At 27.6% G+C, this 27,151-nt stretch overlaps 3 protein-coding genes across 5 annotated transcripts; 1 reads left to right on the top strand and 2 right to left on the bottom strand.

The window, feature by feature from the left end:
- The first annotated feature begins 1,432 nt into the window (after positions 1-1,432).
- LOC112600052 (LIM/homeobox protein Lhx3) lies at positions 1,433-13,536 on the top strand. Of its 3 annotated transcripts, none has more exons than XR_003114983.1 (8): positions 1,433-1,797; positions 5,123-5,297; positions 7,310-7,509; positions 7,621-7,804; positions 9,184-9,329; positions 9,395-9,583; positions 12,991-13,198; positions 13,333-13,536. XR_003114983.1 is itself a non-coding variant. In XM_025347198.1 (7 exons), the coding sequence occupies exons 1-7, from the start codon at positions 1,680-1,682 to the stop codon at positions 13,101-13,103; spliced, it is 1,128 nt and encodes a 375-aa protein (XP_025202983.1). In that variant the 5' UTR covers positions 1,433-1,679; the 3' UTR covers positions 13,104-13,326. The 3 variants fall into 3 exon arrangements, 1 of the variants encoding a protein (XP_025202983.1); XR_003114982.1 differs by having other exon boundaries at positions 7,307-7,509; XM_025347198.1 differs by lacking the exon at positions 13,333-13,536 and having other exon boundaries at positions 7,307-7,509; positions 12,991-13,326.
- Positions 3,638-4,341, bottom strand: LOC112600053. The gene has a single exon (XM_025347199.1). The coding sequence runs from the start codon at positions 4,054-4,056 to the stop codon at positions 3,640-3,642; it is 417 nt and encodes a 138-aa protein (XP_025202984.1). The 5' UTR covers positions 4,057-4,341; the 3' UTR covers positions 3,638-3,639.
- Positions 13,537-18,935: 5,399 nt separating the features above from the next.
- Positions 18,936-26,099, bottom strand: LOC112600050. Its single transcript, XM_025347195.1, has 2 exons — positions 25,391-26,099; positions 18,936-19,205 (listed from the first exon to the last, which is right to left on the bottom strand). Exons 1-2 carry the CDS (start codon positions 25,876-25,878, stop codon positions 18,980-18,982), a joined length of 714 nt encoding a protein of 237 aa, XP_025202980.1. The 5' UTR covers positions 25,879-26,099; the 3' UTR covers positions 18,936-18,979.
- Positions 26,100-27,151: the final 1,052 nt, after the last annotated feature.

Here is a 27,151-nt window from a genome sequence, read left to right as displayed (position 1 = left end):
TTATAAAATATAACTAAGTATTAATAACTTACAGGTATTGTGAATGTTTCCACACAAAAAAAAATAAATATGTTTTACAAGTATTGATAAATTATCTCCTCCAAAATGTATTTAACCATCAAAAATTAAAATACATATACCTAATTCGTATATTATATAGTATAATAATTTAAGTATTAATTTGCTTTTTGCAACAATATTATGAAAGTATAAATTATTTTTTATTGTATTTGTAGCTATAATACTCTCGAAAATATTTAATTTATTTCTACAACCCTTAGATGTTGGGTTAGCTAGTATGCTACGTTAAGTCATTTTTTCACAATTAATATTGATTTTGCAATATTCACTGTAAAAGCATTGGTCAAAATACCGTTGAAATTACGCTCGTATAATATATTTGACGGGAAGCCGTTTCAATGGAAAATAATGATAATAATAAATAGAATTAAATTTTGTACTAGTGACTTTTCGTTTTGTTCGCGAATAACACTCACCTACCCACTTATCTATATCTGCACATACGTCATATAATATAGAATTGCAGTAGTCACGGTTGTGGCGTTTATCCGTAAAATTATAGGAACCCAGTAACCCGAACTAAAACAGACGGCGGTGTGTTACACATCACTTTATTATTACGGTGTTGGTTCTTAGGTACACCTCCATACCATGACCGTGCCATAGGCGGTGGGGTGAAATACGTAAGCCCCTTCGCCGAACATTGGCTTTTTCACTATACCAATACACTGTGTACTGTATACACGTATTATTATACACGTTTCACTTATACACGCGCTTTATCCTTTACGGCTTTATAGCAGAATATAAGTCCGTTTACTGTGCTTGTACATATATAATACATATATATATACATATGCTATGTACCCGACTTTGGGTGGATATCATTTTTCCCTCTCTCGTTCCTGCGGCACAGCTCGCGTGCGCATCTTTCTCGGTCCTACCGCGCTTCCTCCTGTTTTTTTCATTTCCCCCCCCCTTTTTTACACTCCTTAAAATCGCCTTACAAGTCGCAACTCCACGCTACTGAAATGCACTGCAGGTACGTACACCTGCCCTGTCTGCCCCAGCCCTGGCGTTCTATAGACTTTTCACGGATTACCTGTCACTGCGACCAGGCCCGGCGGGAAAACTCGTCACGCCGGGACGGTGGAAACGGAGATGGTGGTTGTGGGTCGTCCGGCTACGGGTAAGTTTGGGGCGGTATCCGTCGCCCGCCGGCGTGTCTCTGGGTGTGGCCGACAGTCGCAAATGGGAGCGCTCGCCGCCTGGCCGGGCTCCGTCGCCGGCGCTTATCGATCCCCCGACCACCGCCGACCGATGTTTTCATACAAAGGCACACACGCGCACCCTCTCTTTTGATCGCCGCCCCCTGACTACCGGGTAGTATTTCTCGTCGGGGCAACGACAGCGCTTCGTCAGTCTTTACGAATCCATTGTACGCTACGTTAGCCGTCGTTGTCGTCGTTATTATTATAACTATTTGTCATTCTGCCGGAACAAAATTCGGTTTTCAACAGTCTTTATTCTCTCTGATTTTGTTCGTCAAAATTATTTCCACTGCCCGCCGCTGTACCTATTATATACCCCGCCTATATTTCTACAGACTTCACGCGATGTTCCGATGACCCGTAGTATGTTCGTCTTAACGGCCGAAAATGTTAGATTCGTCTTTGCACGTGAGCAATGAAGAATCGGACACGGCTGATTGGCTGCCCAACTCGTTTTTAAGATTCTTTCAACAGGATTTGAATAATATACCGGTGAAAATCTTAGGTATGTAATATTCTACCTTGGTAGACATAGTAGATACCTACTAAAGGTACTTATTTTATAAAGTATTATCATGTAACGAGGGTAGGCTAGTTAATGGGAAATATTAACTCGAGTTAGTTCAGTTAAGTCAATGTTGTGCATTTTTTTAAATTTAAATTATGATAATTAATCACTTTTTATGTAAATATTAATCTTACTTGATGCGCACAGTATTTGTTAAGAATTTAAATGTTTGTGCTTACTAAGTATAAAATAGATCAAAAAATATTTATTGGTTTATTTTTATTTAAAACCACTATATATAATAAATATATTTATAATGTATAATTATTACGCCTGACCGTATGGGTAGTATTAAACAGATTCAAAACAAATTTGTGACCGTATTTATAATAATATAGACATATAGTGTATTATTTATTACTAGATAGGTATATTATTTATAGTCGGTACGTATATTATATAATATACATATTATCCATTGAATTTTTATTCAAAATGTAATGTAAATTAATATATTTTTAAGATTTTTAAACTGCTCTAAGTGCAGATTCTAAAGAATCTTTTATTATGTTTGCAAGCATTTTTTTTTCATCGACATTTATTAAAAAAAAAGTAAGACATTATAAATATTTTAAAAACTCCATTATATATGGGAAATTATATTTTGAGTAGTAGTGGTGGTCAGTCGAATCATTCGTGTTTTTTATGATTAATATTTATTGTATCATAACATAATATCAAAAATCGAATGAGAAGAAATCGATCGCTATAATACAATTTAATATATAAGTGTTATCAAACATAGGTACGTCATTGTGCAATAATTATCAAAAATAATATTTATTTAATAATAAATATATAATAGTTTTGAAAAAAACGGTAATTACCTACAACCCTGTTTTTTGGTTATTGATTAGACGAGTTAAATAGTAAAATAATAAAATTTCAAACAAGTGCATGAGAAAATATGTGGTCAAATTTTAGATTTAAAATATTTTTTACTTAATAGTTGATGTAACATTATTAACAACTTGTCCTAATAATGTTATATAGGTATACAATATACTTACAAATTTTGTGGCATGTTTTAGTGTTTTACACATAAAAATTTAATTAAAAGTTATAAAAATACAGAAAAACACAATATCTTGTATAATGTATTCAGAGGGTTATTACTATAACCACAATAATAACGATACTTTTATTTTTCGATGAGAATGACATTTATTTTTATCGATATCGATTTATATGTAGACAGGGATTCTTATTACCCATATAAGCACCAGAGGGCAAAGTTAAATGTCAATAATAAACAATCCTTTTTAAACACGGACGACAGATAGTGTTATAATTTTATATCTCATCCTCATCCTATCACTATCCGTACTCTTTCACTCACATTGTATATATGTCACGGGTAATGTTAACATTCGGATAATGTCGACATTATCCGGCTAATGTCGACATTAGCCATATGTTAACATTACCCGCCATGAATATTATTAAATGCCGGCTAATGTTAACATTAACCGGTTAATATGACATTAGCCAAGGACTTATGGATAATGTCTTAACAACTATAAAATTGCATCATGCATGATAGGAAATCATTTTAAATTATTAGCAATATTAAATATATTTTAGATACAATTAACCATATGCCAAAAAAAAAAGATACAATAATTACTAATTACCATAAAATACATAATACGAGTATAATTTAAATGAGCTTATTTTTCATTTTTAATAACCTAATCTACTAATAATACAATATTAAATTTTATTTTATATTTTAAGATTTTTTTTTAAATAGTATTTAAGAATAGAATGAATGTGTTATTATTTATTATTACATGGCATACTTCCATGACATTTTGAATTACACAAAATATTAGATGATTTACACTTACAACGATTGGTATCACATTTACCTTTGCATGAACACCTTTTGTATCCTTGACCACCACTACCGTCTGATATTAGACCAGCAATTTCCCTCAATGATTTTTCTATAGGTACCACCTCATCAAGCGGTATTAATGATATCGGACAAACACCAAACTGGTTTCTGGTATATAACTGTGGCAAAGTACCATATTTATTACCAAGTTTATAATATTGTTCGTCCTCAATAGCCACAACTGCAAATAAAATATTTCTTGGGTCTGCTCGTCCTCTGTCGACATCGGGTAAAGTGACTCTCACACTATCTCCGACGTTAGCTGGGGGAAACTTATGGATAGACCTAAATTTCATTTTTTTCAGCTTGATTTATCAAACAAATTTCAGAATTTTTTCTATTATTATCGATTGATTATCAGTAAGATAAGCTGGGGTCAGTGGTCACGTTAAATTAATATACCAAGCAGTGATGAAACTTAAATAAATTAAATAGTACATAACTTTTAACATTATCCAAAATTGACTGGCTAAGGTTAACATTATCCGGATAATGTTGATATTTCAAGTTTATAAACGAAAAATTACACATTAGCCAACATGGATGGCTAATGTCGACATTAGCCGGATAATGTCGACATTATCCGAATGTTAACATTACCCGTAACATATATATACATTAGCTTAAACTAATGAAATTATCTTATTTCGGATACTTTATTTTAAAATATTATTGATTAAGATATTTATCTTTTTTTAAATATAATTACTTTTTCTGTTGATTTTGGTGTTTGATTAGTTAATTTCCTAAGTTTTTCGATATATTTTTCGAAAAATATACATACATTTTACAAGAAAAAATAGATAAAAAACCCACTGGAATAATTTATACTTGATACATTAATAATAATTATAATTATTTTATATAATATGAATATTAGAATTACTGTGCAATATACTATGCGATGTTTCTGGAAAAAATTAGGTTATAACGCAACATAAAGAAAATTCTAAAAATTCTTAAATAAAAAAAAAGCGTAAAAATAGTTCTGCTGTATAGTAAATGATCTTTTTATTGTCAATGTAATGAATGTTTCGAATTTGAATTCGACAATAAACTATTGTATGTGAATACGGATTCTGAAGATTTAACACATAGTCTCATTCAAAATCATTATTTAAAGGTACTCGTATAAAGCAGAAGTAGTAGCTAGTGTATTACGTATACAGTACCGATAAATTAAATTTGATAATTAACGTAATAATAATGATTTTTTCATAGATATTTTATCTCCTATGAACAAGCCCATTATTTTATTTTATTATTGGTGATATATATATGATTGGATAAATAATTCATAAGTTTATAACGATATTTATAATATATAACATTATTAATTTTTTTAATCTAATTATTTTACAGCTAGTATACCAAAGTGTGGTGGTTGTCAAGAATTAATACTAGACAGATTTATATTAAAAGTATTGGAACGCACTTGGCACGCTCGCTGTTTAAAGTGTAACGAGTGTGGAGCTACATTAGCCGACAAGTGTTTTGCTAGAAACGGAATGCTGTTTTGTAAAGACGACTTCTTTAAGTGAGTACAGCTTATGTAAGCGACAAAATTAATATAAATAAATAATTAAACTATTTAAAATAAGAGAGATAATACAATAATGAAATGAATAAATATTTAATATTTTTATAATCAAACTTTTTTTATAGTATTACACACATCAATCATCATGAATATTTTTTCATACATACTAAAAGTATAGCGATTATTATTTTTTCTCTTTTAGTTCTTTAAGATTATTTGGCTATTGAATTGAAAAATATAAAATCGTGCATAACATTTTAAAAATAAATGAAAGAAAATTAACTTATTTTAATTAGAAATATCATGTAATTGTGGAATTGCATATGATATTTTGAATCCTATTCATTATATTTATTGGAAAGCTTATAAACTAATATTAAAAATAAACATTTTGAATTTTTAGTATAATGGAAAAAAAGTAAATTCCTTCCTATCTCTGATAATTCGATATTACTACAGATAATTTAAAAATGCACAAGACATGACCATACTCCAGTTATTACCGCCCTAAAATTCATGTTCAAAATTATATGATAAAATCACCTCAGTTTAAGCTTATCACAAGAATCAAAAATATATATCTACACGTAACGGAATACCTCGTTCAAATTAATTATAATTCCAATTGAATCAACAAACTCATAGTTAATATAGGACCAACAGACATCATTGTTAACTTCAAAATTAAAATTTTATTAATTTATTGATTAATAATATTCCATTGTTGATTTACAAAATTGCCAGCTTAATTAAACAAAGTAATTTGTTAATTCTTTAATCATCAGCGTTGTTAACATGTATAAATAATTAAACTTGGTAATATAAACTATTAATTTGTTTTTAATTAGTTTGTTTCTCAATTCATTTAACAAAATCTATATTTTATTTTTTATAAACTAATTTCGTTATACCAACAAAAAGTTTTATCAAGTGTATATAATTCTCATTTAAAAGACCATTAACTAGGTGTTTAAATTATAAAATTCTAAATTTGGTTAATCCACCATTTCAACACATAAATTACTCAATAAGAAGGTACTTATTATAAAAATTGTCCATTTTAATAAGATAAATAGGTGTAAACAAAAAAGTTACGAATAAAATTAACATGACAAATTAATTGTTAATTTAATTAATTATTTTAATCAAAAAAAATATTAAAAATTAATTTTACATGTCATATTATTTTTATTTTTATTCTGAAACAATTTGATAAATTAAAAGGCAATGTTTATCGAATTTTAATGTTATATCATAAAAATATCTTTGAATAAATAGCCAAACGTTTTCTAGTAAATATTCAATATTAGGTACATGATGTTATGCTTTTTATATTTAATTGAATAATTTTGAAACCATTAATAAAAATTATAAAATTATCCAAATTTGATAATTTTGGATTAGAATTAATTTCAAATTCTGTGAATACCAACCAACCAGGATAATCATGCATTTATAAAAATTGTTTTGCGCAAGGCAGTTGATTTATTTTTCTGTTCAGCTGTGAAATAAATGATTAATGTTAACAAAATTAACCTATAATCTATTATAAAATTGTCTCGATTCTTTAGAAAAAAACTAGTTATCAGCAGGGTTTGCAATAAACGCTATAGTAAATTTATACTTGAAAAAACGATTGAAATTTGTAAACATAATTATAACGGAAAATGATTAACATAAATAATTGAATAACACAAAACAAAACATAACGATTATCAAAATATATGATATTTCATAAAACAAAACATAACGCAAAAGTTATATATATAGTATATCATTAAAAGAAATAATTAATTTTCAATATTATTTAATAGTTAAAAGTTTTAATTCTGAATAACGATAAATTCAAAAGTTTAATAACGTATAACAAATTTTTTTCAAATGCAAGTCCTGGTTATCAGTTATCACCTAATATTAATAAAACATTTCATTACCATTTTAATTAATTTTATTAAAGAATTATTTTTAAAAAAAATGGTTAGAGACTAATTTTTGGTGTTTGCCAGAAGGTACGGGACAAAATGTGCCGGTTGCGATTTGGGAATCCCGCCCACACAAATAGTTCGGAGGGCTCAAGATCTTGTCTACCACTTACAATGTTTTGCTTGTGTCATGTGTGGTCGTACATTAAATACTGGTGATGAATTTTATTTAATGGAAGATCGGAAATTAGTGTGCAAACCTGATTACGAAGCCGCAAAAACTAAAGGTAAGTTTCAAACTTCATTATAATTTTAAGCATTTTTTTCCAAAATAGGCGAAAAATTTGTGATTTTTTTACTGCCATTGATGCACATTTAATAGTAAAGATTATTTTTAGAGGGTGGATGTCTGGACGGCGATCAACCAAATAAACGTCCAAGAACGACTATTACGGCCAAACAGTTGGAAACATTAAAAATGGCATACAACAATAGTCCAAAACCAGCTAGACATGTTAGAGAGCAGCTAAGTCAAGACACTGGGTTAGACATGAGGGTAGTCCAAGTTTGGTTTCAAAACAGGTGAGTAATAATGTTAAAATTATATTATTTCAATTTTTTAAAATATAGTCAACGATTCATTTTATTTAGCATGCATTATATTTTTTTTTTTATTTGTCTAATATTTTGTGAACATTTTTTCTTATATATTCCACTTTTATACATTTAAAAAATGTTGTTAGAAAATTATATATTCAACATTATAATATATTTTGATGGTAAAATGAATAAAATAATTTTTATAGAAAAATTTTAAGAATGTTAACTATCATTGCCTAAAAACTAAAAACAAATAACTATTATATATTCATTTAAGAAAAATTATAACTTTTAAATTAGAATAAGTTTAGAATTTTAAGAAGATTATATAAAATTTTAATTTTAATTCTAAATAAATTGAATATTCATTGTTCATAAGAACAACAAAAAGAAAACATTGATTCCTTATTTCTTATTAGGTATAAATTATTTTTACTTAAAAAAATTACTATATATTTATTGTTTATATATATCAGATTGTTTCGTTTAATAATTTAATTTATTTTTATAATTTTATATTTATTTATAAATTGTATACTTACGCCATTTACTCCGAATTTTAGCAGCACCAATACTAGTTTGTTATAATTATTTTATTATCAATTTAATTAACCAAATAATAAAAAATTACAATGATATACTTATTAACTAATTAACAGTTATAAAATTAAGCTATATACAATATAATTTAAGCTTAAATAAACTTCATTAAAAAAAAAAAAAAAAATGAAGTAATACTTTTTAACAATGTAAAATATTTAATATATGCTATAATCCGTAAAACGAACATTTAAAAAAGTACGGATAATGGACATACACTACCTATTGTAAATGTTATATTTATTTAATATTGAAATATAAAGAATAATTTAAATTATTTTTAGAATTTAATATAAATGATACATTTTGCTATATGCTGTGTATTTAAAATAATGAATCATACTATATATATATAAAAAAAAAAAAAACACATATTTAAAACACCAGTATATTGTAGGTTAAATCAAACATTTAATAGATATTATGTTTGTGTATGTATTATTTAACAATTACCTAACAAATATGTGAATTTACCACGTGATCTGCAATCTATACCAAAAAAATTACTTTACAGCTATAATTTGTTTTAAAATAATTTTCTATGAGTTTAAATAATTACCAAATGACCAATGTTTTTTTTATTCTTAGCAATACGTGTAATACCTTAATATTATAATCGTTATAGTTATGAAAACTAAATTAGATAGTGAAAATAATTAATTATTTGTTAGATAAATAAATAAATACTACAACTAAAACTTATAAACTTTTTTTTTTAATTAGTTTATTATATTTTTTTAAATTATATCACTATATTTTAGACGTGCAAAAGAAAAAAGGCTTAAAAAGGACGCTGGTAGATCACGCTGGAGTCAATATTTCAGAACAATGAAAGGTTCGATTTCGCCTCGAAATGACAAAGATGATCTTAAGGTTGATCTTGATTCGAACTTCAGTCATTCTCATGGTAAATTAATAGAATATAAATTATTGCAAGTGATATTTTTCAAGTATTTATTTTATTTTGTTTAGATCTAGAAAGCAATGACAGTTATGGTACAAGCACATTAACTATAGATCAAGAACACAGCTCTCCTTTACCTGGGAGTCATCACCACAAGTTTTTACCTGGCAACTCTTCACCATCGTCACATCAATACATGTCATCCCCCACTCAACACGTTACGACATTTACAGCAGATAATGGTTACATCACAGTAGGCAAGTTAAACGATGAATTTGTTTTCACAGTATTAGTTATTGCAAAAATAAATAAAATTTACCTGCATGCTTATTTATTTTAATAAACATGGTTGAATAGAATAGATGGGTTGTTAATAAAAAATTATATTTAAATGAATAAATTAGAAAACCAAAACAATGTTTTGTGGAAAGTACCATTTTAAGTACCTAGAAAATAGATATCGCGGTTTGTATCTGTAAACAGAAAGAAATTATTAAGACTTAAAAAAGGTAGGTAATTAAAAACGGCAGTTCAATACTTTTTTTAAATTTATTACATATTACAGTAAGTTTAAAGATTTTTATTTATGTGATATTTTTTAATTTTATATGACGTCGAGCATAAAGACTAGAATAAGAAAATTTAAAAACACGAATAGCTCTATTTCTATACTACATAGAGTACATTCTGGTTAAAGTAACAACCGTGGTTATCTAGTAAATAACACTAGATATTCGTAGTCAGATAATAGTATGTGATTTCAGTTTTGTTCGTCTTAGTCCACACATATAATATCATAAATTGATCATTGGTAGACGTAGATCCAGAGACCATAAAGGATAGGTAACCAATTGCTATTTAAATACTAAACAATAATAAAAAAAAAAAATGTATATGAAAATAAAATATAATAGTTCGATTGAGTTGAAACCATCGCGTAAACCTTAGTAAAGAGGAAAACCTTTTTTAAGGACCTTACCTTTCAGAAAACAAACAATTGTATTTTTCTTACTACAGCGCATAATATTTCAATATGTAATTATGCATTTTTATAATATTCATCATGTTAATTTTATTATTACATACAAAATGATTTTAAAAAATAACAGAAAATGCTTTTTTAGTTTCCAAGTATATTACAATTTATAAATGCCAATATATTTTACAAATGGATTTATTTATTTACTTTTTGGGAAAAAAAAATATTGAATATATTTTTGATATTTAAAAAAGAAATCATCAAACTCAATACCTACTATTTTAACTATAACTTAATAAGCATTATCAATGTTGAGTTTTAAAGTAACTAAGGTAAAACTTTACTGTTATAACGTCATATTTTATTTGTTACATACGTCATATAATTTCGTTAAAATTGTTTATAAAATGTAAAGTTAATAGAAATTATTTTTAATAGGCAAACCTTAAAGTATAACGCATTAACATTCATTTAAATATGAAGAACTAAAAAAATTAAAATTAAAATTAATTAGAAAAAAAATAATAATCCTTTTAATATTTATTTCCTACGAATTAACGGTTTATATTTTTAAAATTTTAACTCGTCATAGTTTAATTTTCAATGTCCTTGTACAACATATTCACTCACAATACTTTTTTTAAATTATAGCTGTTCTTGAAAAACATTTACTAGCAACTAAATAATAAATATTGTATCGTTGACATTTTCAATTTAACTCATTTTCATATAAAAGTAACCTCAAGAGATGGGTTTCTGTGATCACCGGAGGTAATGAGTTAACGCTCACACTGAATGCTGCATTGGTTTTTCTTACAATGAATTATGCAATTTATATTTTACGAGTATTAAGTTACCCTCCGGAAATTTTATTAAGTAGTAAAATAATTGATTTGTTATATTATTGAAATTGTACTCATTGTTTTGATACTGATGAAGCCGGAAGGCATGTCAATCACTATTATCAGAATCTTTGTTGGAATTATCAACAAATATAAACCTATTATTGACTGTATACGAATTGAATCTCAATGAAATCTTTTAAAATAAATTGAGTTCTAGGTTATTTTAAAGTACATACTAATTGAGTGAATTTTGTTGCGAAATTTAATATATAAGACTAATTGAGTCTATGTTTAAATACTGAGTCCAGCCGAACTTAAAAAAACATATTCCACCACATTTCTCAGATATTTTTAGGACTGTCCGTAACAAAAAATTCTACGAAAATGATTTAAAATATTAATTTTGAAAAATTTAATTAATTTGCGAACATAATATTATGCAAAATTAATTCAATCGCTTATATTTAAATATAATTTAAAAGTTGTAATAATTGAATAATTTAATTTTTATTTGTTTATTAATAAATAAATGTAAAAAAAGCTTTGAATATAATATCCAAATTATGTTATTTAGTTTGAATACAATACCTGAGTTTGTTCACTGATTTTTTTTTTCTTCATTTTTGATGTCATTTATATTAATAATATAAATACTTCTAATTTCAATAAATATTCATTTAACTAAATAGTTTATAATTTTATATATGTTTTAATGTGCTAATTAAAACATAGCACGCATTTTGAATGGACATTTTCACAATTGTAGTTGGTGCAACGAAGACGTTTCAGGAGAGTAGTATGAACTTTCGGGAATGTAATTTTCTAAAATATCAAGTAATCAGTAAAGCATTTTACTCCGTAATCTGGAGATTTTTTTATTGTTTTCTCAATCAAAATATTCAACTAATTTAATAAAAAAAAAAAAAAACGACTTACAGTTTATTTTACAACAACTTGGTTGTCGGATGGTCGATAATTGTTTATCAAAACAAAACTTGTACCTATTGATAAAAAAAAACACTTTTATTTCTTTCAATTAACATTAATTCATTTATTTAGTAAACTAGAGTATCTTATTTAATATCGGTAACTGTTATTATTGACAGTACAAATAAAATCAAAAATTCTCAGCCTATATTTGTTATTATTATTTTAATCTAGAGAAAGCCGTAAAAATGATATACCTACTCGATAACACGTAGTCAACTCTGTATAATTTTTATTATGTTACGGTTGATTTTATATTTTACTCGAAGAAATCGTAAGACTTAATTATTAGTATATTATTTTTTCTTATCGTACCTGTGAGAAACTCAATCAGTGTGCACTGTTATTATCTTGGGTATAGTGAACTGCAGCATTGGAGGAGTATACTAGATATTTTATAAAAAATATCATAAAACTAAACTTTGTTTTTAAAGGTACTTACTCGTATATATATATATAAAAATATAAAATAAATAATTAGTGAATGATATTTAATAATAACACTATAAATAATTTAATATACTATAATAATATAACACTATAAACTTTGATACTTATAGATACAATGAAAAGTGGTAAAAAATTAGTAAATATTTTACTCGCGCATTTTTTATCAGTATAATAGGTAAAAATAAATGTAATAATTATACATTTACTCGTCATTAACAAATATTAGGGATAAATTAGGGGAAAATAACTCAACGTATGATAAACATTTTCCAAGTAAGAGTTTCTGGACATTTATACCATATTGTTAAAACTTCAAATATGATAGGGCGTAAAATGTATTTTTAGTTTTATAATTATTAACGATAAATGAATCTAAAATTGAATATCATGTTGATTTTATTAGGTCCTACACATTCTGCGCCTTCAGAACTAAGTGACAACAGTAGCACACACGGTTTTGCAGATTTCCCACCAAGTCCAGATTCATGGCTGGGAGAAACACCGCACAGATATTGAAAATATATCATCATTAATTAAAATAATGTATTACGAAGTACAAATCAAAAATGTTCTTTTAACCTACCAAGGGCTATAACAAACATACTGACTAGGTGAGAACATTATAACTTTAATATTTGTTACTAATTATTTGCGATGTTTCTATTCATTTACCTATTACATAATAGTTTCAATTTATTGATGTATTTTAACTTTTATACCTGTATTTTTAATTATTTTGTTTCAGGAGAACCAAGTTTTTAAAATGTTTAATAATTATTTTATTTCTCGTGTTTGTGTGACATGTGTATCATTAGTTCGCGCAACAGTTTTTATGATATTTCATTAGGTTTACGCCAAGAATCGTGTTTAGATGTAGATATTTTTTTCTTTTTGATCTCGAATTTATATTCATTTAAATGTTATCTTTAAATAAATCAAAATAATTGTATACAGGCTATGGAATTTTGTTTTTTCAACTTAAAATACATTTCCATACATAAAATTATTCATGTGTACATATAATAAGGCTACATTGTATCATTGTATATTAAGTATTACCCTTTGGAAGACTAAGTTATGTAATTAATATTATTATATCTTAAAATACTCATTGTGTATGAAATGTAAAATAAGCTTTAATAAATACATCGTTAATAAAGAATTGTTTGAAAATATCTAATATTTATATGCTAATTATAAACTTAAATAAATTTTAATGTACAGTTAGTATTACTTATATATAATTAAAAAAAGCGATTTCCTAATTATAATCAACAATTTTGTATAATGAACTTATTATTTCAAACTTAGGTGTACGTATTACTAAATTCTTAATATTTTATTTCCTTTAATACGTTTAGTTTAAAATTTGAATTGAATTTTTACTTTATATTAAAAAACTTTTCATATTAATCATGACCACAAGTGAAGTATGTAGGTATATTATTAGTTTTTTTAAACATTTACTTCCTAAATATAGGACTTAAACTGTTATTGTTAATTTTGCGGTCATAAAACTAACCGGTTAAGCGATAAAAATGCAGAACACGAACACTGTATGATTAGGTTAAAGGTAAATAATTGTTGAATACTTTCATTTTGCATTCGATAGTGAATGTGATAGCGTGCGTTTTACCTTTTTGGGGAGCTAGGTGAATTGGGTCCGCGATAATTTGGGTTCGTTTTGAAAGCAATAAGTTGAGTCCCGGGTATAAAATAGTAGTATGTAAGTTGGGTCCCGGCTATAAATCATTGGCGCAATTAGGTCTAAAATATTAAAAACTTAAAACTTTAATATTTCATATTTATATAATTTACTTTTGAATAATTGTTACAATAATACGTCATATTGCATACAGTGTGGTACACCGCCTGGACACCAATTAATTATACGCACGATGTTAATGTGTGTATAGACAGGTATTCTTTTCTAGCCACTTTTCTCCAAAAATGAGATAGGTACCGTAATGTCGTAACTTTGATTAAACCTAATTAACATAATATATATATATACGAGTATACGAGCGTACACAAGACGTGTTTGTATTATTCGTCTGTATTTTTTTGTATAAGTTAGTAGTTATCATCGATTTTGATGATGATTACATTGACACGGTACGCAACGGTCGCCGGTACAAAGTACAGGCGCCGCAGCGACCGGTCTACACTATCACCACCACCACGGGTAAAATCACGATATTGTCAACTCTCCCACCAACGCAGTAAAAAGCCTAGGCGAGACGGGAAGATAAGTCGTGCGAGACGAGTACCGGCCTCCGACATTTCATCACTTTAGATTTTGATGACTAACGAGTCAACACGCGACCAAACGTCCGTTTTTTTTTCTTTTCTTTTTGGTATTTCTTTTTTTTTGAATACCCACAATAACCTCGTGTATTGATTTGTTTTGATTGCTTGTTATAATTTTATATACACCAAGTGTAACAATATAATATAACCACTCGTCACAGTTGACATAATAAAACGGTGTTATTTTTTTCTCGTCTCCTCTCGACGTAACACTCCACACCAACAAACATACGACCGCCGCCGAAGCCGCGTCAACATACAGATACACGTACGATATATCTGGGCTATTTCATTAGATTTTTAGTAGCCTGCTGAACATCAACTTGTGACTATATCGTGTCTTACAGCTATACAGTTACACAATTTTGCAGTTATTGTTTTTTTTATAAATTTTGAAAATGGAAATAATGGCTAGCGAAAAAAACAAAACTGTTATTATAAAATATGGTCATAAGTTTAGGTTTCACAAAATGTTATACCATGTATTATTTATTGAGAACATAATATTATAAAAACCGCATACATTTTAATTTATATTTTTTTTCCGGGACTCAACTTACCTACAACCTTTTTTTTTCCGGGACCCAATTTACCAATCCCGCTTTTTGGGTATATAACTGCGTAAAGTGTTTTAATAACAAAAAGTATGATTTTGACTTTTTAAAAGGAGCGTGAGCCAAATTTCTCATCATAAATATTACAAATATATTTTAAACAATAAATGGTAAGTTTTGAAAGTTTTTCATACAATTTTTACATTATTATATCTAATGGTTACAAACATTATATTTATTATATTATGTCACGTTATTATTATTAAATGATATAATAAATAATCCAAAAGTAAAATTAAAATAAATATTGCTTTTATTGTGATTATTAATAATAATGTGGACTATATACTATGAATACCACATGACATACATGATTGATATACACATTACCTAAAAATATAACTAAAATTTATAGGAAATGTAGGTACCCACCTACTAAACAAAATAAAGAAATATTCAATATAAAAAAAAAAACCAAAGAAAAACGCCGTTTGGGGACGTTATTCATATAAGTGAATAATTCAAAATTTACCTAAGTAAAGCATAAATCACTTGAGTGAAAAATTAACCGATCATTTGGGAAAACGCGAGTTGAGTCCACGGTGTTTTTCGATAATACTCGAATTGGGTCCACGGTAATATTTTATTTAAGACAGTTGTCGCTGGATAACATATTGTAACTTCTTCCCCCTCCCTCCATAGAAAAATAATATGTTTTTATAATAAGTATTATTATTATAGATTATTTTCATCTAATATTTGGGCCGAGTTTGCAGCAACCACAAATTGCACCACAAATAGTTGTGAAAGTTATCATGCAAAATTAAATGTTAGTATCAATGCAGTTCACCCTAAAATTTTTGTTTTAATAGACATTTTACTTGGGATTCAGAGTGAAATTTACGTATCATTTCGGAACTCAACCACATAGCCAATCAAAAAAACTGCAGAAAAAGAACATTTTTTAAGAGAAAAGGTGCTTTCTTTTACTAGTAGAGGATTGACCCGCTTAAATTTTACAAAAGAAGTGTCTTAAATGTATTCCCTACCTTATATTTATTACTAAATAATATATAATATTTTTTTATTTTTTAAAATTAATCTAATATATACCTTAACATAACAAAAAACAACATTTTTGGTAAATATTCTTTCCAACCTCCACGTGGTGTCTCCTGGTTAACGTGAATAAGCTAGTCCCAACCATGTACTTCCATAAATATACCGGAACCTGCTGTTTTTGAAATCTGAGACCCAACTCGAGTTTATCCGATCATTCAAGTGATTTATTAATTATTGAATAATGAGTAAGTATCATACATACCTACCTAACCTACCTATACAATAATTTTTATATATTTGCTACGACTGAATAGTGTTATTATATTTATTACATGTTTTCAGCTAATTGTTGATAACACTGATAACTATTTTAATGTGTTAAAACAAATTTACAAATATAGATAGTGATCAATAATTTGTTAGATTGTACAAAGACGAGTATATTACAAGATGAATTTTTATATTCTGTCCATATCTAATGTAATTAGATACTGAATTACAACATTTTGATGATAAACGCTTAACTCACTATGGGTAAAGAGCATAGTAGTATACGAGTACATACAAATACAGAATAGTTATAATATTTACTATTTAGTCTTTATGCCATATTTGTCGGAACGGTATTTATAAAATTGAACGAAAAATTTCTAATGGTTATAAATTTATAATAAAATAAATACGCCAAATTCGATTCTATAAGAAATATTTTGTCAATCAAGTGTACATTTTCAGTTTGTAAATAAAAAATGTGTATCTAGTGTATTAGTGTCACTAAATAATTCTAATATTATTAAATTTAATAATACATCTTACAATCACCCTGTTTGTACTCCGAAGACTTCAGCATCGAATCAAGTAAAAATTGCTGTAGAAATAAAATCAAATATAGATTTAAAGTTTAAACTCAAAACCAGGTAAAATTATACGTTCAACTTTACTTCCGAAACCTAAAAACATAATCATGTATTAGGCAGTGTACGTATCATATCAGAAAACGTAATTTTCCTACCTCATACCATAGAAGAAGCGTATAAACAGCTTTATGAAATCCAAGAAAATATTGCTTCTAATGGTGAACAGTTTTATTTTGTTAATCAAGAAAAATGTATAATAATAATAACATGCTCGACTAATCTTGAGCTGTTATGTAGTTCTGTATATATACAATGATGAGACTTTTTCTTACTCCTCAAAACATTTTGTTCAGTTATATATACTTCACGTGTACAAACTAAAGCTCTATGTACCCGTAGAATTTTGTTTTTTATTATCTAAGACTACTCAACAATACGAATTAGTGTAGTATGAAATTATCTATTTATGTAATACTTTAGTAAATACTAAATTAAATATTACTAAATTTTACTTAGATGTTGAAACTGCCGTTCATAAACCAGTATTTAAATGTTTTCCAATATGCCAAATTATTTGCTGTCTTCCATCTTACACAAAATGTATATAAAAATACTTGAACAATAACTCAGAAATAAATGATTGGGTGAACTGTTTTTTTTGGTTTATCGCTATAACCATAAAATAAAATTCAACATGGATTTACAGAGTTGATGTTTATTTATCCTACCAATATTTCTGATCTTTCAGATTATGTTCTAAACAATTATATTATAGAATATGCCAAATTCCCACCTTCCCTGTGGACAAAAGAACCAATTGACGAACCTCGTACTACTAAGGAGGCTGAATCATTTTACAGTGATTATAACCCACAAATTTATCATCCACATCCTAATATTTATCAAGTAGTTAATATTTTAAAAGAAATTCAAACAGACGCCTTACTAAAAATTAATTCTATCAACAAACAAAAAAATCAATATATTACTTAATAATACTAAAGAAAAACAAGACTATACATTAGAATTGTGGGAAGAATATATAAAAGGAAAACTAAATACTAAATAATTAAATTAATAACTAAAAGATCAACTGGAAAATAATAAAATCCTCAGTGGTGGGTTAGTGTGTAAATATTTTGATTTTATTTCACTTAAATTTATATGACTCGACGCCACTGGATATAAGATACCATATAAACAAATAATTGTTAAATAGCTTGTTAATTTTTTATAAATATAAAATAATGACTAATGTGACTAATGTAAATAAGTTTGAGGCCTTTAGTTGATCAAGATTCCTGGGCTGACAAAAGTGAAAAATCGACTAAAAATAAATACAACACAATTCAGAAGTTATCTACTCATCTGACATTTATTACTTCTGATTAAAATATTAATGAAATTAATTACTTAATATGTAATTATATTAAATTGTTTATTATAACAGTTAAAAAATAGCTAAAAATAAAAATGTCTAATGCAACAAAGTTATTGATCCATAGTTATTATGATGAATATTTCAGCATTGTTAGGTATAAATATATGCACATGACATTATTAAATTCAATATACACTTTACATAAATTAACTACATTCCTACATAATATTATATAATGTGCCGGCAATTGTATATCTCCATCAATGTTACGGTGACCGTAATCGCATTCTGGTGCGACTCCAGTGATGCGGTATATGTATACTGGAAGGAATCTGAAGGATTGATATTTTGCATGGATAGTAGTGATTTAAAATCCTGGTGCATGCGACGATACGGCTTAACGCTGAACATAAAGTATCCGTTGAAAATCTTTTTTAAAATTTGTACCTGTTTCCTACATGCAAACAATTTTAAATAAATGCTTTATTATTACAATTATTAGGTACATAGTATAAACCCTGAGTTAAGAAATCTATAATATTTTTTACACTGTCGAGCTAAAATATGTTTTGCTAAAAACTCACAACCTAAATTATTATAATATTATCATTAACGTAATATATTTAATGACGTAATCATTGCCGAATCCAGTCGTTATAATCTTCTAGTCTACGAGTTTTTCTTTGGGGGTATATAAAAGTTAAAACAATACATTTTTTTAAAGAATTAGAAATAAAATAATAATTTTTGTATTCAGAATTAATCTATTAGGTAATGATCAGCTAAAACAAGTATTACATTATTTCTGAGACTTATAAAATGATTTGGCATATTAGAAAATATCAGATCTAAAAGAAAATCTAAAGTATTGAAAAACGAGTTACATTGACTATACTCATAAAGAGTGTATTAGTCAAAAATTATATCAGCACTTTCAGAATGTTTAACATCAAATAGTAAACTGTGACCATTAGAAAACTATGAACTTCTGAAGGATAAAAGTTACCCATAACTAACATTTCTCCATTATTATTACGAGTATATTAAGAAAACACAATATCAATAGATTTTGGGCGATGTAAGTATATACAGTGGATTCCGCTTAATGTGGGCACGTTGGGACCAGCCCTATTTGCCCACATTAAGCGGTTGCCCATAAAAACCGAAATTAGTAATAAAAAAAAAATTATAATAAAAAAAATATATTTATATCATCATATAATTTAAAACAATTTTAAATAATTACTAGGTAAATAAATAAAACTAAATACATATAATATATTAAATAAAATTAATCTTTGGATGTAGAAGGTATACAAAACGTTGTAATTTTTCGTTGTCTAAGTTGTTTAGTATGGATCTGGTTGACAAAATGGGCACACGCTTCAAGTTTATCAGACGGACTATTTTCGTTTCCCTCTTGCATGAAGAACTTCTACAAGAAATCAATGCACTTTTTCGCCTCTCTTTGACAAAATTTGTTTGTTTGAATGGTAATGATTTTTATTACTTTCGATAAACATAATCTCATAGATACGACGAAACCCGATTAAATTAGTCGTTTTTAAATACTTATGTGCAGGGCTTGAACCGGTATTGAATACCGATTTTGAATACCGGTTAAAACCGTTAAAAATCGATATCAAAAACGAAACTGAAATCGAAATCGTAAAAAACAAATACCGATATCCAAAACCGAAATCGAAATCAGAAAAAATAAATACCGATATCCGAAACCGAAATCAAAATCGGAAAAAATAAATACCAATTTTCAAATCCGGAAACAAAATTGAAAAAAATTAATACCGGTAATCAAAATCGAAATTGAAATCAAAAAAATAAATAACGATATCAAAAACAGAAATTAAAACCTCTACTAGATACTGAAGATGAGTTCGAAGCATTATTTCGAATTTCGACTACTTATCGTTTAATGTAATATTTAATGAGTTAATATTCTCATTATTCACCTATAGTGTTCGAAAATAAATGTGGATATGAAATGAGGTATTACAATTAATTGTCAGATGAGATCATGAGAATGATGAGATGTGTTGTCGGAAAATGTTTGGTTATGCGGGCTAAAAATTAATTAATAAATAATAATAGTATAATACTGCACACGATAAAATATGTCAATAACATGTTTTGACTGAATTTCTTAGAACAAGATTGGTCCGGTCCAATAATATCATTAATCTATATCAGGGATTCCCAACCTTTTTTACCTAACGGCGCACTTGATCATTTTAAAAAAAATCACGGCACACAAATAAATAATTAATAAAAAAATCACAATTGTGTCATTGTTCTTCTAAAAAATGCTTTTTTTTGTATTTTTGACATTATCTAATTATAATATTTACAAGATACTTATATTAAATAGGAGTTGTAGAAATACAAACTACAGTAATATTTTGAAACTCCAATATTTGTATTCATTAATTTTGATAAAAAAAAATAAAAAATAATTTGAAACTTAAATATAATGTAAATTAAAAAAAAAAAAAATTATAATCTGAAATTTAATAAATTATAAATAATAAATTGATTTTGTTTAATATTTGAATGATACAAATTTAATGTGATATTTGAGACTGATATTTTTTACACAATTCCTCTATTCGGGGTGAAACAGTTGAAACAGCAAGACACAAATCAGGTTCAACATTTTTCAAACGATTTTTACTACTTGTTTTTATATTGTTCAGAGCAGAAAATGCCTGTTCACAAAGATATGATGTAGAAAATGGTAATAACAATAGTATCGCTTTCTGAGAAATAGATGGATATTCTGAAGCTAAATTTAACCAGAAGGAATCTATGTTACTTTTCTGACTATTAAATAATATTCGGATAGTAGAACTAGAACACATATCAATGAATTCATTCTTTTCGTCATTAGTAAGATCAAGTTCATTCATATTGTCTGTAAAATCAAATGGCAACACCACCCAATCTGCAGATGTTGTCAATGATGGAAAATAATGTTCAATTTTTTCTTCGAGTAATATAAGATGTTCAATTATAAGTTGTTGTAGTTCTTTAATATTGGATTTAACTATCGTTAATTTTGAAAATGTTGGAAAATTTGAAAAATCCCCTTTAATTATTGAAGATTTCCAAAATACAATTTTGTTTTTGAACCCTCTGATTTTGTTCGTCGAAGAAATTATTGTTTCCTGACGTCCTTGCATTGACGCATTCAGATCATTTAGTTTTTTAAATATATCAGCCAAGTATGCCAAAATATAACACCAGTTTTCATTTCGAAAAAAATTTTTGTATACTGGGAGATTTTCTTTTTCAAAAAATAATTCTAATTCTTCTTTCAATTCAATAACTCGATTAAACACTTGACCTCGTGATAGCCACCTTACTTCTGTGTGTAGCAATAAATGTATATGATCCGAACCCATTTCCTTACAAATAGTTTCAAAAATCCTTGTTTTCAATGGCCGAGATTTTATGTAATTCACAATTTTAATAACATCATTTAAGACTTTTAACATTTGTTCTCCTAATGTTTTTGCAACCAGAGCTTCTCGATGAATAAAACAGTGTGTTATAATCATAGCTGGATTTTTAATTTTAGCGAGAGTAACAAAACCTTTATATTTTCCGGTCATAGACGGAGCTCCATCAGTGCACACACCACAACAATAATTCCATGATAATCCAGATTTTTCAAAAAAATTATTTACTACGTCAAATATGTCCTTCCCTGTTGTTGTTGACTTTAATTCTTTACAAAATAAAAACTGCTCAACAATATTAGAATTATCAACAAATCTGCCAAAACCTAGTAATTGAGCTTTAGAAGTTCTGTCAGTACTCTCGTCTATTTGTAATGAAAATAATTTTTGATTTTTAATTTTTTCTAAAACAATGTCATTAATATCATCAGCCATTTCATTTATTCGGCGACTAATAGTATTGTTGGAAAGTGGCACTTTGGATATAACATCTTTAGAATCTTTACCTAACATTGTTTCAACCATAACTAAACAGGCAGGTCCTATTAATTTTTCGCCAATAACATGAGAGTTCATATTTTTAGCAATCAGTTCTGCGACTTTAAATGATGCTTCAAGAGCTTTATCAGATATAGTCACTTTTTTTATCATACTAGATGCAGCTCTTTTATTTGAATTTAGGAGGCGTTCAAAATATAGTCGTGTTTTTAATGACTCACCCGGATGTTTTGTTGTTAAATGCCTTTTTAATTTACTGGGTACCATTGCTTCATTGCTTAACTTTTCACCACAAACGATACAAACATGTAAAGGACAGTCAGTATTGCCATTCCACGTAAATCCAAAACATAAATAACTATCAGTATATTGTATAAGTAAACTTGTATCACTTACTGAAGTGGATTGTTTAATATTAATTTCTAAATTTAAATTGTTGTCATTTACATTAGCATCAACGTCGTTCGTTAATTTAATTTTTTTTACAAATCTATCCATTTTTTAAATTTAAGTACAATATTTCTTGATCAAAATTAACACGTTACGTAATAACACGCGCACGATTATCACCATACTGAATGACTGAACTGCTAAAGTGCTAAATGACTGCTATAAATACCCGTATCGGTTATTATCTAATATTCTAATGTATAATAATAGCTGTGTCTTTCCATGTGGACATTTTATCAATTTTTATTTTTAGGAGATTTCTATTACACATTTACAATGTAAGACACAAATTACACGGCACACCCAAATAATTTCGCGGTACACTTATGCGCCGCGGCACGGCGGTTGGGAATCCCTGATCTATATAATAGTAACTATAGACTAAAACGTAATCGTCTGGGTATTTATAAATTCTGTCAACTGAAAAATGTGTTCCCTCCGGCCCTCCACCCACCGATCCAAACTGTTAAAAGAAATATTATTAGAATAATATTGTTGTACAAATTTAATTGTTATTGGGATACTATTTATGTACTAATGAAGTAAAGTAATAACATAATATAATTTCTATCATGCTATTATCTAGTTGAAAGTTGCTATCATTTTAGTTATTACTTCGCATGCATTGAAACCTCTGTGGTTATGTTATAGTATCGTCTCTCGTGGTATTTGCTCTTAACATTGTTTAGTTTTTTTTTGTGATTTATTAAAATGGGAAGAAAGTTAACCAATCAAATCAAATCGTAAACAAAAAATACCGATATCCGAAATCAAAATCGAAATCAAAAAAAGTGAATACTGGTATTCGAAACCGAAATTGAAAACGGAAAAAATAAATACCGATATCCGAAACCGAAATCAAAATCGAAAAAAGTAAATATCAATATCAAAAACCGAAATCGAAATCGAAAAAAAAAATTTCGGTTTCAAGCCCTGATTATGTGTATATTCTAACGCTACGATAAAAAAAAATTGCCCACATAAACCAAATCGAGTGTCCATATTACACGGTTTTATTTAACATTGTTAATATACATTTGTATTGGGATCAGACATGTTTTCCCACAATAAGCGGAATCCACTGTATTAGTAGTTACCTACATGACGTTCAAAATTTTTATTTTCAGTAACACGTGACATATCAAATACGATATACGTATGAAGTTATACATTTAATACTACTTTTTCTCAAATAAATTCCTTTTTTTTTTTTTTGGTACTTTTGTACAACTATTAACAAATGGTTAAACAAAAAGTAAATGACTCAAAGTCAAGAAGAAATGGAAACAATATCCGGGTCAATATTTAAAAAGAGAAAATTAAATTACGACAACCCTTCAAAGAGTTCTCCGGAGTCAGAACCAAAAAAAACTTTTAGAAAATATTGTTCTGAATATTTTTAAATTGAATTTTCATGGAACGGAGGAAAAGAACATCCATGACCACAATGTGTTATTTGTAGATGTATACTTGTAAATGAGAGTATGCGACCAACAAATTACATCGACATACCAATACGAACCATACAAAAATGAAAAATAAACCACTCGATTTTTAAGAAAGAAAACTAGATTTGCTAAAAACATCAAAAATAATATTTTTAGTTTTACGCATTATATAAAATAAGTTTACGAATTGTTCAAACTGGTTAATTTTACCTGTAATAAAAGTCGCAATCGGAATCATGTTTGATCAAAAAAGTTTAAAAGAAATTGAAAAGTTATCATTTTCAAATAACACAGTGTCAATCAGTGTTTTTTAAGTATCTTAAAAAAAAAAAAAAACAGTTCATAGCAATGAAATCTACAAATTCAACACATCATTTCTGATGTGATAGTAGAATCTTTGTTCAAATGTTGACTTGAACTCAACTTTTTTTTTTTATTGTAGTATCTTTTTTGGAATTATATCTATGCATAATAAAAATTTCACTGTAAACATTTTTACTCGAATAATATGTTCGGTTTAAAATCTTATTGTTGTACCGTCAAGTCCTAATTACATATCAAAATTTCTAGAAATAAGCGTGTAAAAATTTTGAAATATTCAGGATCGCCTATTTTTTGGTAATTAAAAAACAAACAAAAACTTTTTTTAAAGAAAATGTTGGGATTGAAAAAATTAAGGAGATTAACACTACATCAGGTGCGGTATACAGTATATGAAATTATTTTAACAATAACATATTATAATATAGACAGGACATTAGACTTACTTGGTCGGTAACTTGAACATGACGCAGTTAGACGTTTGGTGGTAATCGCTAGGGCTGAGCAACTCAAATGGGCCATGAATTTTATCGTAGTGGTCGGTTATGGTGTCAACACGGGCCACGTAACCACAGTTCTGCATAGGACATGTGAAAAAATTTCTCATACAGCCTGTTAGGTAATGATTGCTGAGTTCCTGGACGGAAAACCATTTATTCGTGCAGTCAACTTGGCCAGGGATAATTAAGCGTCGACCGCCATACACACAGTTAGACCTATATTTACATTGTAACTTCAAGGCGGATATCAACCAATCAAACGTCATGTTCGATCTCCTGAGGAAACGGCAACCACAAGCACATCTCGATAGGTACTTGATGCATGGAGGGCAGCCTACGTGCGCCTCCGCACACAATCGGTACGGCGGCAATGTCTGTGAGCCACACATGAAGCATGACACCAACTGATTTATTTCTGGACACAAGTGTTCCATTATAGTGATTTACCCAAGTGCACTAACGATCCAATGTGTTTGTCTTTGATGTCTTGATCAATTCAATTGTTAAAAATTTGCTCCACCGTTTAAATCGTCGTTATTCGTTTGTTACAAAGACAATAAAATGTTTATAAAAATACTAAGCATATTCTTTTGTTGCTTTAGTATAACGTAAAACTTGACATTTATTTTTATCAATACTTACTATCTGTATATAGTATGATTGAATAAAACTAAATAAAAGAAACATTCCAGATTTCCAACGTTACGATCACTGTGATTATTGCATAGGTACAGAATTATGTAATTATTAAAAAGTATGGATTAGTTAATGATTTACAATCTGTCGTAGTAATTATTTTATTATTATTCATTTATAAAAAAAAAACCCTAGATGCTACAGTGCAGCTCTGTAATAATGCGTTTTAATTGGCTTATTTGAATTTAAGTTGTTATCACAAAATAGTTGTTATCATGATAATAATCTAATAATAACCCACAGATATACGAGTATGTATAATAAAACTAGATTACTAACTGATGATAAGATTTTAAGTCATCATCCGCCATTTTAATCGAGGCCGATGTAGATTTTTCATTATTAATTTTTATTATTAATCATTATTAGTTGTCAGTTAACACTTGACATTTGTCGAATTGTGTACCTACTGTAATGTGAGTGGTTGTGTCTGCCTTTACTTTTTTATTTAATATAACATTTTGAGACTGTTCGTTGCATTTTGCTTAGACATTTTTGCATACTCAACACAAAAATCATCAAAAATAATTAGTTCTACTAAAATTTATCGTATAATAAATAATGTGCTTGATATTTTGTTTTGAATTATAGATTCCCAATCGATGAGGTAAGGAGACAAAAATGGGTGGACTCTATCCAAAGATAGCTTTATTCCTACAAAATATTCACGCATATGTAGTCTTCATTTTAATAACAGTGACTTTGTAGAAGCTCCAGATAAACTTAGATTAAAAATACAGCTATTCCATCCATTTCCAATTATCCCAAAAGAACAATAAAACATTTAATCAACAAGTTTGATCACAATTATAGTTCTTCAGGTAGGTAAATACCAAATTCAATGTTGTATTTGTACTACTTACCTATTTATTTAACAATTATTAAGTAAATTACATTTCCATCTACAGTTTTTTCTTCATCAAATATAATTAATATATTAACACATGCGAATATACTTTCTACTTGTCCTAATGTACCGATTAATTCTGATGTTGAAAATGCTGTGGGTAA

This window comes from Melanaphis sacchari, unplaced genomic scaffold (assembly GCF_002803265.2).
Source record: "Melanaphis sacchari strain LSU unplaced genomic scaffold, SCAv2.0 Contig59_pilon_pilon, whole genome shotgun sequence".
NCBI lineage: Eukaryota > Metazoa > Arthropoda > Insecta > Hemiptera > Aphididae > Melanaphis > Melanaphis sacchari.
Note: the sequence above shows the minus strand (reverse complement) of the source record. Positions and strands in the feature narration are given on the sequence as shown.